At 38.2% G+C, this 14062-nt stretch overlaps 1 protein-coding gene across 1 annotated transcript in view; it reads left to right on the plus strand.

The window, feature by feature from the left end:
* The window catches only part of LOC114846730 (partitioning defective 3 homolog B-like), a 127339-nt gene that overhangs the window by 9902 nt on the left and 103375 nt on the right, over window positions 1–14062 (plus strand). Inside the window, 1 exon segment of the mRNA XM_029135733.3 lies at window positions 13420–13573. Within this exon segment, the coding sequence (XP_028991566.1) occupies window positions 13420–13573 (154 nt within the window).

Below are 14062 nucleotides of genomic sequence, written 5' to 3' on the forward strand. Positions count from 1 at the left end.
TAAAATATTGTCTCAGAAGTTTTTATGCTTTGTGAGTGGTTAGCATTATCTGGTATAGCTTCTATACCTGTTTATTCAGTCTCCTTCAGTAGATTGTGAGACCTGCTAATGATAGTGTTGTTGTTAACAGTTCTCCTGGTGTCTGTCTTTACAACTCCCACATTTTTTTCAGGATGTTCCATATTGACGTACTGGCTATAGTCAGTGTTTGTGCAATGGCTGATGATTGATGATTGATTTTTCTTCTCTGTGTTTTTATTTAAGCTATAGACAGTTTTTATACTTACAAGTATTTATTTGAAAAACCCAAATCTGGCTTCTGGTTCCTTTTTTTTTTTTTTTTTTAGAAGTGGTGTGTACATTCTTTTTGTTATATCCTATGTATGTATGTATGTATGTATGTATGTATGTATGTATGTATGTATGTATGCTGTTGTATACATCAGATTTGATATACTGCAATGAAAACAATTCATGATTACTACATGAAGTATTGCCACACATGAAATATTGAAAACACACACATATACACTTACAAAGAATATTATACAGCATGATAACCAGCAATGCACACTGTCGAAGACCAAAGAATTGTATAAAAATGAGTGTGTGAAATATTCATTGAATTCTGAGGCAAGGCTCTCATAGCATTGCTAAGCTGCGATGAATGAATGAATGGCTCCTAATCCCAGATGAGTGTTTCACTATTGACAGACTCGGACTGGCTGCCTTTAGGTTCATAAACGTGAAGAAAACCAAAAGGAATTTTGGGGTCTTCTCAAGACAGAGGTCAAAAAATGAAGTTTCAGAAAGCCAATTGATTTTTGAAATATATTCAAGTCATGCATTAAACAGAGAGGACTCAAATGTACAATAGGCCCAAACTGCTAAAAATGCTATGACGGGCAACAAGAGCTCAATATATACTCTTAATAAATGTATTTATTATAATAATTATAATGCTTATTGACTTTTTTTTAGGGATGTTTAGTTTATTTACAAGCCCGGACCCTGAAACCTACTCCCACCAAAAAAAATGAAAGAAACACTAATGGAACTTATAAAACAAGTTTATGTGAAAATTAATGTCTCTGTGTGTGGTGTGCAAGTTTATCTCCTGACCACCACCCACTCCTCTACCTTTTTTCTCCATTACCCTAATGCCTCCCTTGCATGTTGTTTTTCAAGCTCACTAACGGCTAGATGCCAACGAAAATGAAAAGTAAGCAGGAAACATAGATTCCCATCAGCATTTTCTATGTAGCTGGAAGTATTATTCCTAATGTAGTTTCTTTCTCCATGTTGTGTATATTGCAGCAACAGCCTTTTGAAGGATGTAGGTTTGTATAAAAAGGAAAAGGAAAGAGCAGAGCCATGCCACTGCCTTGTATGATTTTAATATCTGCTCTGTATTACATACTGTACAGTTTATCACACGCACACACACTCAGACTAAGCAAAACTATGCAAATCCTACAAAAAAGACAAACTGATCAGTATTTTTTGCCATTAGCATTTGGGTCAATGCTCTGCACAACAGTAACGAATTAATATGATTGCCACACTAGACATATAAATAAATTCTGAGGTTTTTGTGGCCACTTAGATCTTTTTTTCCCTTTAAACACATGCTCCTCCTCCACTGCCCTACATGTCTGTGCGCTTCCTCACTCTTCTGTCCCTTCTCCTTTTCTTGCCTCTCCTTCGCACCAGCTTATTTGTTTTGAAACCAAAACACCAGCCAGACAAAATAAGGCAATTATGACAATGTTTCAAGCGCTATTGTGCATTATGCCCTATAATCTGTCTCCACAGTTTATATTATAAATGACATGTACATTAAGTCTGTACAACCTTGCATTAAGAACACCAGATTCTACTCAACCTTCCAAAATAACACACAAACCCTGTATGTTTGAGGTGCTGATTAGTAACAAATGATGCAGATGTAATGCGATTAGTTATATCTACTTATGCTGGTTTGACAAGATAATGAAGACAATAGACACCAAGCAGACAGGCAATATGTGATTGGAGTCTTATGTGTAACATGCTGTGCATGTATGTGTACGTGCATTACAGTAGTTAATGACACAACCTTTTTGTACTTTTGTGTGTCTCTACATGTATGTGTGTGTGCTACGGTTTATCATGTCGACATTAATTGAACCATGACAAAAATCAAAACAATGGGACTTGAAAGGGTTTAGTAGAACATGCAGCCACGCCAAGCAGTTTGTGTAGGAGGCCCATGACGCTGAGGACATTTAATCACAACATTTTAATCCTTAGCAATATGACAAAATCCCTATACCTTAACTATCAAGCCAAGCATATAAGAACTCTCATTGTTCACCTTCAGCCTTCCTCTTGAGCCTAATAATCATATTAGTGTAGTGAATATTAATCAGTAAACATTGTCTTTCTTTTTTTTTTTGTTTTTCCTTTATAACTTTGTCCAAATCATTGATATTTTTTCTTGCTTTATTGTCTTAAACATTTCTGGCTAAGGAACTTTTAATTTAGAATTTATTTAAAAATCAGTATTCCATTTCCAGTTACTCATTTGCGATTTGTAGGTCAAATTAATTTCATTAATTTATTTAATTGGATCTTGTGGTTGTATCTGGCTCCTATTTAAGTGTGTGTCAACCTGCAGAGCGGGTAAACAGGAAGTACAAATATAAACACTTGTGCTTCTGGCTTATGCGTCTCCTCACACATGGAGTGTGGTTATATAATACAGTTTTCAATCACCTTTGACCCCTCGGCCCTCAGTATGAAGTGGCCGCCTGATGAGAATAATATTGACCTTCCACTAAGGAAAGCAGAGCAGCTTATTGGTTTAACAAAACACTGGTTTCATTTACTGGGCAACCTGGTGTGCAGTAGTTGTTGTGTATGTAGACTTAGGAATGTGCTTGTATCATAAGGTGGCAGTTGGATTTTCCATTAGTGTGGGGTTCTCTGGGTAGGTAATGAGTGTTTATTTGCATATGGTCTGTTACAGTCCCAATACAAAATCACTAAGAGCAACTATATGTTCTTAGTGGCTGTTGAGTCTAAGGGAGTTAATGATGCATTTGTAATGTGATATTCATAGCTCCTTACACTGGTTTATCACAATGTCTGTGCTTTTTCTTCTTTATTGTCTTTCCCTACCTATTGCTTCTGACGATCAACCCCTGACCCTGTTGCCTGAACTACAGAACTCCTCAGTGATGAGGGAAGCATCCCAGGTGGCTAAAGATCCTTCTCAGCCAGTGTCCCGTCATTCAGTCTGTTTAAAAGCAGAACCTTGTCACAGCACACTGCTCAGCTACAGGTGTTTGTGTAAACTTAAAATTGAACTTGAATATAAATTAGTGAATAACATAACAGAAAGTTTATAAAAATGTAGTTTAGGCAACATGAGTTGTTGAGTCACAATAGTTTGTGACACTTTACCATTTGAGGCAACCTCAGTTGAAAAGGCTTAATATTTTAACAGTGCCTTTTTTTTCTTTTTTTTTTAATTGTTTCAAGCACATAATCTTCTTGGACTTAAGGTACTCTAATATGTATTCTCATGCATAAAGGTGAAGCTTTTTGTACTTTTAAACAGGAGACATACAGTCTTCTGCCAGTCCAGTGTACTTGGGACATCCAACTTAGGTTCTTTGTCATTTTCCTATTATAGCATGACATTTTTCACTACATGATAATCGTACATGTTACTATACGTGTGACCTGGTGTGTACGATAGTCCTTGAGAAGGATAGAGAGACCATACACTTCATCTTTGTTGAGAATATTGCCTATCAGTCAAATTGTGATTTATATTTAATGAGGCATCAGTCTTTCCTGACTTTTCATATGTTAACAGGACACCCTTACTTTCTACATATTACGTATGCATACGTATGCATGTGCATGGTGAATTAGTAGTAGCTTTTAGTGATATAAAGTATGAATTACCAGGGTAAATCTTCTGAAGTGCTTTGAAGGGTGTGTGCGTGTGTGGGGGTTGAAACATGTGTGCAAGAAGGTCGTAGGGTTGTGTCTTTACACGTCATCATCATTCATCCTAATGGAATTGACACTTGCTGCCCTCTGTACATAATTCTTCTGAACACACGCACAAATATGTTTACTACAAAGTGACTACAAATAAACCTTTAATTCCACCCACTTTCATGTTAAAGACATGTTATTATGTTTAACTTGATCTCACACACAGATGGGTGATATTATATTACTCTCATTGCACATTTTGAATGGGTCTCTAATGTTTCATTAGTTTGATTGCTCACAACCTGTCATGCATGAAGAGTGGAAACAATCAAATCAGAATAGAGCAAAACCCAATTAAATGGCGTTTTTTATTTAAATTTAATGGTTTAATTTTAATATTGTTCATTAAACGACAGGAGTGATGCCAGTAGATTGTTTCACTTAGACACAGATACACAGAGATGAAACTCTCAAACATACTTGTGTGTACACACACTCACCCATGGGCACACACACCCTGACACTCTTCAAAAGCAGTGGAGTGGAATAATGGACAAGGCGATGGAATAGTGGGCAGATTTTATCATTCACACTCTCTTAACCACCAGCCATCTGCTAAATGCATGCATTCTCATCGTTGGCTGCATATATGTGCAGTACATGTGTGCGGATACCCACATGCAAATGCGTTGAGTCTAATTTCTTGCAGATCTGGATGAGCATTGATTATGTTAAACTGACTCATACCTAATTCAGACATAACAGTCTGTCTTGCTTCTTAGTTGCTAATTGGTTAATGCATCAAAACTAAAAAAAAAATTGAACAAACAACAAGAGTTGTGCCTTAAGTTTTTCCCATTAGTGGATTTCTTTTTCCTAAAGGTCGTTTGGGCTTGGCTCATGTATCATTATCCCCAATGTTTTCTTGGGAAATGGCTCATTATGACAGGAGACAACAGTGAGTTGTCTCCTGTACATCCATAATGAACCTAAATACTCTTCTCCACAGTACATACCCGTCCACATGCTCTACCCTAACTAGCCCCTTCTTTCAGTAGTAACTCGCTATGCACTCATTTAATCTTTTATTCTCTTTCCATTGCATGTCATCTGTTCTCTGTTCAGCGGATCTAATTATGCACTTATTTTCTTCATTTTTAATTTTTAACTGTTTTTTTTAACCATAAACATTTGTTTTGCTTTACCTTTTTTATTTTTTATTTACTTCTCCTATTCTTCTTTTCCTTGAACAGCTCTTCTCTTGCCATGGTCTCCGTCAGGGTCTAAAAGGATGTTTTGACCACCTCCCTTCCTTTTTCTCTCACCTTCTTCCTCTTTCACTCTATAGCTAATGAATCCAATCACTTAAGTGTCACACCTTTTTGTGCATGCCTGTGTGTGGATTCTTCATTTGTCGAAGACACACACAGATTTTGATCCAGACCTGATATATATGTTGACCCCTAGTGAGGAGCCATTGGGGTTAATTGAGTAATGGTGCTTTTTAGAGAGTAAGAGGACACTAGGGGAAGGATAAGACAAAAAAACAGAGAGAGAGATAGATATGAGGGAGCTGAGAGCATTAAGACAGTGTGAATGAGACAGATAGCTGCAATTTGTAAATACATATGAAAGGAGGAGCTGTAGAGAGGTGCAAGTGAGAAAGGGGTTAATTGCTGCACAGAATAAAATAGAGGCATAGGGTAGCTGGCAATTAAAGAGCTGTGGAAGTCATAGGAAAATAAAGACAGATGTGGGGTTAATACTAACAGTGTCTGAGATGGGTGTGATGTGACAGAATAAGGAATGGGAGCAGGTTCTAGAAGATTGATTTTAAGGTAAGGACAGGGTTAACAGTGATTAAAATGGAATGGAGAAGGTAAAAGCAAAAGGGTTAATTATAAGCATAGAAACAGTGAAGCCTCTTAATTAGAAAGTACAGCTGCACCTGGGACCCACATAAAAGAGATGGTGTGTGTGTATGTGTGGCTAATTGTTATTGTTATGAAGTCCACCTCCTCATGGATTCATTGTACTGTCGAATTATCCTAATGAAGTGTCTGAGGGGCTTGTTAGGCAAAGACTACAGTAAGTAAATGATCACTAAGATCTAGTCCATCACATGGATGTGTTTTTGGTCAAACTGTGTGGACAGTATTTGAAACTTGTAGTAGATAAGTAACAAATGAGGAACAACATAATGCTTGCTCAGGAATATGTCACACTCTGCTTGATACTAGTTTGGTAACTAGATAGCTAAAATTGTTATCAGCATATTTTTACGTCTGTGCTTATGGCAGAGTGTAATTTGTATTAACTTGGCCAGTCTCTTTGAGCACACATCATTTAGTGTCAAGATGGATTTAATTCATGGTTTAGCGATGACACAGAGATGATGTGATCTTTCAGTAAGACTAGAGCAATCACTCTGTCTTGGCTGTGAGCTTTACTCTTCACCTCAATCACAGAAATGTTAGAAGGACCACCCTTCATGTCACCCTCTTAAATAGAAAAGCTGTGTGTGTGCGCGTGTGCGTGTTGAAAGGAGAAATTTATTGTATGCTTATGTATGTTGTCCTCAACACACACACACACACACACACACACACACACACACACACACACACACACACACACACACACACACACACACACACACTTATGCCCTTTGGCATAAAAACTTACATACATTAACTGAGTAATGCGAGGGGAGGCAAGAGCCTTATAAAGAGTGAACCTGTCCCTGAATGTGTGAGTGATGATAACGGCTCATTTAATTGCCTAACCCTTTCACAGAACACGCACATGGACACGCAAACGCACACGCCTACAGAAGGAACCTTATTTCCCTGAGCTGATGTCACTTACTGTACTAAACGGTGCAGTCACAGAGAATTGAATGGCGCTAGTCATTGCTTTTGTGTAATTTGCTCAAATCTTTGCCAAAATCGCACAAATCAACACGCCATAGATACATACTACACTATACAATACAGTATGTCGAAGCTAATGAAACACAAATGTTCATGCCAACGAGTTTATCTTTTTGTACATGAATGCTCAGTGAACCTGATTTAAGGATTATCAGATGACCGTTATTAATGCAGTGAACAGTGTTTGATATTTTAATCCTGTAATAATTACCATGCAAACACTTGTTGCATGCGTACAGGCTACAAACTGTTTCCATGCGTGTAATAGACAACAGGGTATTTGTAGGAGTGTGTAGTGTAATCAGTCACATCTGACAGACGGCAAATCCTGCTTCAAAAGCTACTCAGACGTCCATTGTTATGTGGAGAGCCAGTTGAATGCGATAAGATGGTACAAAAGGAGAAGGGGATGAAAGAAAGACAGGCTGGGTAAACGAGCTATCGTGGATGAGAGAGCTGGAGGGTTGGGGTTTGTCTTTTAGTTTTCAGTCCTTTTAGTTTGGTCCTACTAAACATTTGAACATTAACACTCTGGACACGCTACATTGTAGACAAACATGTCTACAAAGTTTTGAAACTGCTAAATTTCTTCTTAACCATTTTAAAGTGTGATAAGCTACAGCCAAAACAATACCTTTCTTTTTTATTTACTGTAATATTCCCTGTGACGGAGAGACTGATCAAGTTTTGTCACTGATAATAAAATATATTTTGCATAACACCTCAAAGCTTTACTTCACCAGACGCACTTCAAGCAACAAAATGAAAGACGCAATGCCATCATCAAATGCTACACCAAACAAATAAGCTAAGAAGTACAACTTGAATAATTTTTTAACAGAATGTTGGAGCTAAACACTACTATTAACTATTCCCTCAATTCCTCCTTGTCAGCATTTTAGTTTGGTGTGCATTATGTCTTTGGCTATGTGCCATCACTTCTGCCAGTTGCTTAAAGCACTTTCTTCTGGTACCACATGGAGTACCATGCTGGCAGTGGTGGGGAGGCTTTTCATTGAGGCATACAAAGGTTTACATGGTGTCTAATACTTGACACTTGAATAAGCAGAACAATAGCAGGTCTATTGAGAGAAATGAGTAAAAATGATATTGTACATATGATCAAATAGTGATTGCAATAGTATGATCATGTGTGGCTCACTGCTCCTTAACACTATGGTAATTAAATCTATTATATTATATGTGATTGGAGACAGTGTATGTTTTTTACCACCAGAAAAGCCACTTTTGAAATTTGGAGATGATACACCTGAATGACATCAAAAATGTCTTATTTATTCCATGCTTCCAATTGGTTGGAACCTATGCACTTTACTCTGGTTGACAGGCTTCTGTGGCTGGAGTGCTGTCGTTCAGACCACTGCTGGTGGATCATTGAGAATTTGCCTTGCACAGAATGCGTCCATCTGTGCCATCTGTGTGTCTCCATAATGCTGTTCCATATGGACAAGAAGTTCACATAGTCAGCTGTACTGTCAGTTGTAACGGTTGGGCTGCTAATACTGGTGGAGGCCGATCTGTTACTTGCAGCTAAAAACGCCATTCTCTGTTACTAAATAATGTATGTTATGTATGCCTTTGTGTTTTTATTTAGCTTTCTCCTCTTTTGTGGTTAACTGTCATATTCTGCTGAGGTAGCATGACTGAAGATCAATAGCAAGTCAGCAACCACGCACACACACACTTTAAACAGCTGACCAGGTGAATTTCATTCATTCATATTCTCAGTTCAGAGACACCTTCATTTAGATTATTGATTAGAAGAACTTGATTTGTATATGTGTAATTTCACATCAGTGAAAGTGAGACTGAGTCGGAGAACAGAATATGAATGTTTAAAGCAAAGAGAGTAGGAGTTAGCATGAGTGTATCAGATTCAAGTGTTAATCAATAAGCTCTTTGTTGCTCTGATAGTATATCTAATAAGGAAAGTGCAGGAACTTAATGATTTACATCACATTATTTGTAAGGAAACACAACAACTCACCTTGAGAGAGGGGAGCAACTCTGTAGAGGAAAAAAAAAGATGAAAAAGGAACCAAATAAGAGGAAGCTAAATGATAAAGAAACGAAGCAACCGGAGAAGAGGAAAGGCAAAAAAGGGAGGGGAAATGAGTGCAAGCAAAAGAGAGGAGGCAAAGTTAAGCCAGAAGGAAAACAGGACTAAGCAGGAATATTTGCTGATGAAAGATGAAAAAGAGTGCTACATAGCCTAGCCTCGAAGAGTTCACCTGCCTCAGGGTTGATTCAGATTCTCTTTGTGATCCTCAGTTATTTTATGGGCATCACACGGAGACATGTAAGGCTTTTAAAAAAAAAATGAGTGGCTCCGCATGCTGGCTTGAGTGACCTTATCTTGCCACATTAGCAGCCCTGGACTTATTTCCATTATGACTGCAGCACAAAGAGCATCAAAATGATGTCATAAGACATAAAAATGTCCTGTGTGTTCATTACATCAAAAGAGCAGAGAAGGGCATGACGGCATGCACATAGAGAACATATTTACAGGGCCTGTAAAGTGTAGCACCATAGGACAAAATATAGATTGGAGGTGAAACACACTACCACACAACACGATGTGGAGGCAATGCTCTCTGTCCAGTTTTTTATTATACAAACACATAATGAGAGTGTGTGCAACACGTTATCTTGCCCTTTCTTCTCACATAATATTTTTTCTTAACACGTGTGGGGGGTGGTTGTGACTTTGAGATGCACAGAGGTGCAGTTTCTTTTGTGTAGAGCTAGGGGGTGCTGTCAGTCTTCACACTGTATGTGTGTCTGTGCTTATCTCTCTGTCCCATCCAGTGATAACACCTAGTCTCTTAACAGTTATGTCAGAGGAAGAGGATCTTTTCGAAATTGGCTCTAGACACATTTATTATTCTCAATTAATTATTTGATGCAGAGAAGCATCATAAAAATCCATTATGCCATATTTGGCTTTAAATGACCATAATTTGAAAAGTTGTTGGAAAAAAATGTATACTATTTTTATAGTTTAATTTATATTATGTTGAGATGATAATGATGATGGACAGTGATGGATTTTGTTGACTCTGTAGGATGCACAGTGTACTGTAATTACACAATATAGATTTCTTCATGAGTGCACATTAGGCTTCGGTGGCATATGAAGACTCTGTCTGCGTGTCTCTGAGCTACATCTCCTCTCATGCATTTGGTTGATTGTAGGATGTTATTGAACCACTTCAAACGTATCAATTTGCCCCTAATCGACCTGGTAAAGAAGGATACGGTATAAAAAAAATGGTGTGTGTGTTTTAAGCACTTACGTCCCTAACTGCTCTTAGTCAGCCCATCTTACTTTCATGTGCACTTTTAATATCGGGATAAAAGTATAATTTTATTTTCATCCGTTTACCATCAGTAAATGCCCACCCTCAGTTAATCAATCAGCATAGTCTTCTTATCTACACCTACAGCTAAAGAATGGGTAATCTTCTCTGTTTATTTCTTTCCTTTTGTGTGCCAGCACTTTCATGTTAGATGACATACGTTTTATGTCCAGTCTTAATCTTTTATACCCGTATGTCTTCCATAGCCACCAAACACTGTTGATCCACCCACACAAATACTACATTGTCTGACTAGACCGCTTCTTAGATCTACTGTAGGCTTGTAGTTGTAGCTTGTAGCTTGTTTTATCACGATCTCTCTCACTCTACTGGTAAGTTCGCACTGTAGCACCTGTGTGGGTGGAAAGAATTAGTCCTTTCATTTATTTATCAATTTTATGCAAGTTCATTTTTCTTTCACCTTTCATTCTAAGGCTCTGATCACACAGGAATTCCTTTTCATTAATCTGACGACATCTGACCTGAGGGCTTCATGTCTGAATGACCACCTAGCTGACTGAGCTTAATGCAGCTGCATCAATGAATAGTGTCTAATGTTTTTAATTTAACAGTGAACAACTACAAATAAATGCACCATAGTTTGATTTTGTAATGTAATGGCCTCTGTGGTGTAGAAACCAAAGGAAAAAGCCCTAATATTCAAGTCGGTAATGGAGGAACCCTGTTATTGATGGTCAGTCACAGATGGAACTTGTGATCCAGCATCAGCAGCAAGCCCTATTGCATAAAAAGATTATTTCTTCTTTAGGAGGTGTACATGAGCTTGTCACCAACAGGATCAAAGTAAAAATTGTTTTGACTGTGAGCTGCAATGCATAAAAGTGAAAGAAACACATAGGTGTTATTAACAGGATATCTGATTAAACCTTGCATATACTATTGTCATGCAGCACATTAGGGTTACGCAAAAGGTGCAACTACTGAACCTTGAAGCATTTTTAAAGCTTACAGTTACATATTTTTGTAGGACAAATGGTAATGGTACTGTAGATTTGGTAACCTGTGACTTGTTTTGGGGAAAAAAAAAAAAATGGACCCATCATTGTAGCGGTGCTCGACATGATGACACTCTGAGACTGTATCAACTTTCAAATAGGCTTTGTGCTCTTACACTGACATCTCGAAGTACAGCGGATCTGTCAGTCCCCCTCATTACTGAGAATTATAATTCTCCATCCGCTTGAGTCTCTCACATGCTCCACAGCCATTTCTTTCTGTTTTTTTTTCCTCAGTCTGTGCAGTCTGCCCTTCCCCACCCATGCTCAGACGTGGTGTCACTTTGTTTGGCAGGTCTTTGAGTCCCCTGTCGGAGAGAACAGAGGCAAAGTCCTCCCCTCTCTCATTTGGCTGTCTTTCCTTTTTTCCACCTCTGCTTTTTAAGACACTCAAGCAAGGCTATGTTGAATTTGTCTACCCATTTCTTTCTCACAGTCATGCTTTTAGATGTTCTATTTTACAAATCCCTTCCATCCATCCTACAGCGTGCGTTTTTTCTTTTTTTTTTGTTTTGTTTTTCCTGGAAACGATTTGCCTGGTTCTAACTTTTTATTACTGTAACTTGAGATAAGAGTGTTTCAAAAATCGGTTATGAAACGTGATTGAGTTTATTAGGGTTTTCACTTTCTGCTCTGTTATTATATATCTAAACCAAGGTTTTACTTTCAATCGTGAACATTCTCTGGCATAAATTGGCAAAGTGGTACCATATACTACGGTGGAGAGGTGGTGATCATAAGAAAATAAATACTTAAAAAAAAATGCAAAAATAGTACAAGTTAAAAGCATATAAGACGTCAACTGAAATTTATGTTATGAAGCAAGATGGGACAAGATGATCAGAATGATATGTGTTAGACAGATGGAAGCTGAGAGTGTGATAGAACAAGAATGTGAGAGACTGAGAGGTATCAGTCATGCTGAGTAGTTGGTGAGATACTGTATGGTCTTGGACGTTGGTGAGAAATTTTCAATATTGTCCAGTCTATATACAGTAGCATTAATGCCCACATGCAGATGAGAATTTGAAATTGTTACCCTCAAGACTGAAATCAGCTTTTTAAAAATGCTCAGTGGAAGTTTACCACACAAATACAGTCATACACTACAAAAACCAGGTGTTACATCTTTGCGGATAACATTGTAAAATGTTTTTCATTTGTGAAATTAAACTAAATGTCAGAGTAACTTTGCAGCTTTTCTTGTTGTTGTCCTAATTTGAAAAAAGAAATGAATCTTGAAATGTACCTTTTTTTTATCTGAAGGCTGATGAAGTAGAGGCTGTTGTTTACTGTATAGACTAGCTTCCACTTTTATTCTACAATAACATAACTAACTGTAACTTTAAACTTTAAAAATTACATCTGTATTGCCCTTCATGTGCAAAGGAGACAGTCCAGTGACTTGCAGTACAACAAGCTACTCCGCTAGTGCGAACACACCAACAACGCACCATATGGTTTGTGTCTGTTTGTGGCATGCATGTGTTTGCTCTTGTCTCTGTGTAAGTGAGAGGTGCTGCACATTCGTGGCTTCCAGTGCAGCAGGAAGCCTCTGGCTTTACTGGCAAAGTCTCTTTTCTTTACTCTTTGCCACTATAGGCACCACACACACACACACACACACACACACACACACACACACACACACACACACACACACACACACACACACACACACACACACACACACAGTACAAACCCAATAGATGGGGGATTCTAGATTCTAGATCTGTGTTACTAGATAACCCAGCTAGAGCTACTGTAGAAAAGTGTTGCGCACGGAAAGAGAAGACACAAATGGAGTCAGCTGTTAGTCAGTAGGCACACAGGAATGCTGGGCTCCTTAGATGTCATATATAGTGTCCTCATCCACAAGGTAATCCACAATTTGTGTGTGTGGAATGTTGTACAGGTAATTTTTCGGAGTCTGTAGTGTAGCCTTTCTGTCAGCGTGTGTGTTTACAGGGTAGCAAGTATAAAAACCTGAAATGTGAACCTGAGCTGTGAATGACTTTATAGAGAAATATTCCACTAGAAATCTGCGGCAAAGACTAACCAGCTACGTTGTGTTTTACCTTTCATGTTTTGAAGCTGATGGCGGTGTATGAAGAGCAGGAAGCCCAGCAGAGAGGTACAGCTCACACAAGCCTAGCCCCCAGCCCTGACCTCTACCAGTCTGAGCTGTCAGTCTTCCAGCCAATCGCAGGAGGAGAGATTGAAGTCAATTCCTCAGCCCTCAAGTCGAGTAAGTGCAATTTTGAGTTGTTTTTTTAGGTTGGAAAATCAAAAGCAACAGTGAGACTCAGTTTTTTTACATATATTCTTAACAAAATTGTAATAGTAATGCATTTGATAATGTCCAGTGTTGAGCTGTATTCATTCATCCTTTTATAGTAAAGCTTCTATCTGCTGTTTGGAGTAAAAAAAGAGGAACATCAGTAAATACTTACTTACAAAGAAATATGGTGACAAATGCCAGAACCTTAAAGACAAGGCAACTTGCGTTAGTATGGCAACAATGACTGCTCTAAATCTGACCCCGTTGACTATGAAGCACTAAGTCCTTTGGGAAAATCTTCACCATATAGGGACCTTTTAAGGTGTAACCTAAAGGTCAGAGCATATGCAGGTCAATGCCTTAACTGATGTTAAACAGGAAACCGGTTCAGTGTTCATATTCAGAAGGGTAACAGTCCCACAAGTCCTTCACTACAGCAGATACAAGAAGACTCTT

The sequence above is a fragment of the Betta splendens genome, chromosome 21, assembly GCF_900634795.4.
Source record: "Betta splendens chromosome 21, fBetSpl5.4, whole genome shotgun sequence".
NCBI classification, from domain to species: Eukaryota; Metazoa; Chordata; class Actinopteri; order Anabantiformes; family Osphronemidae; genus Betta; species Betta splendens.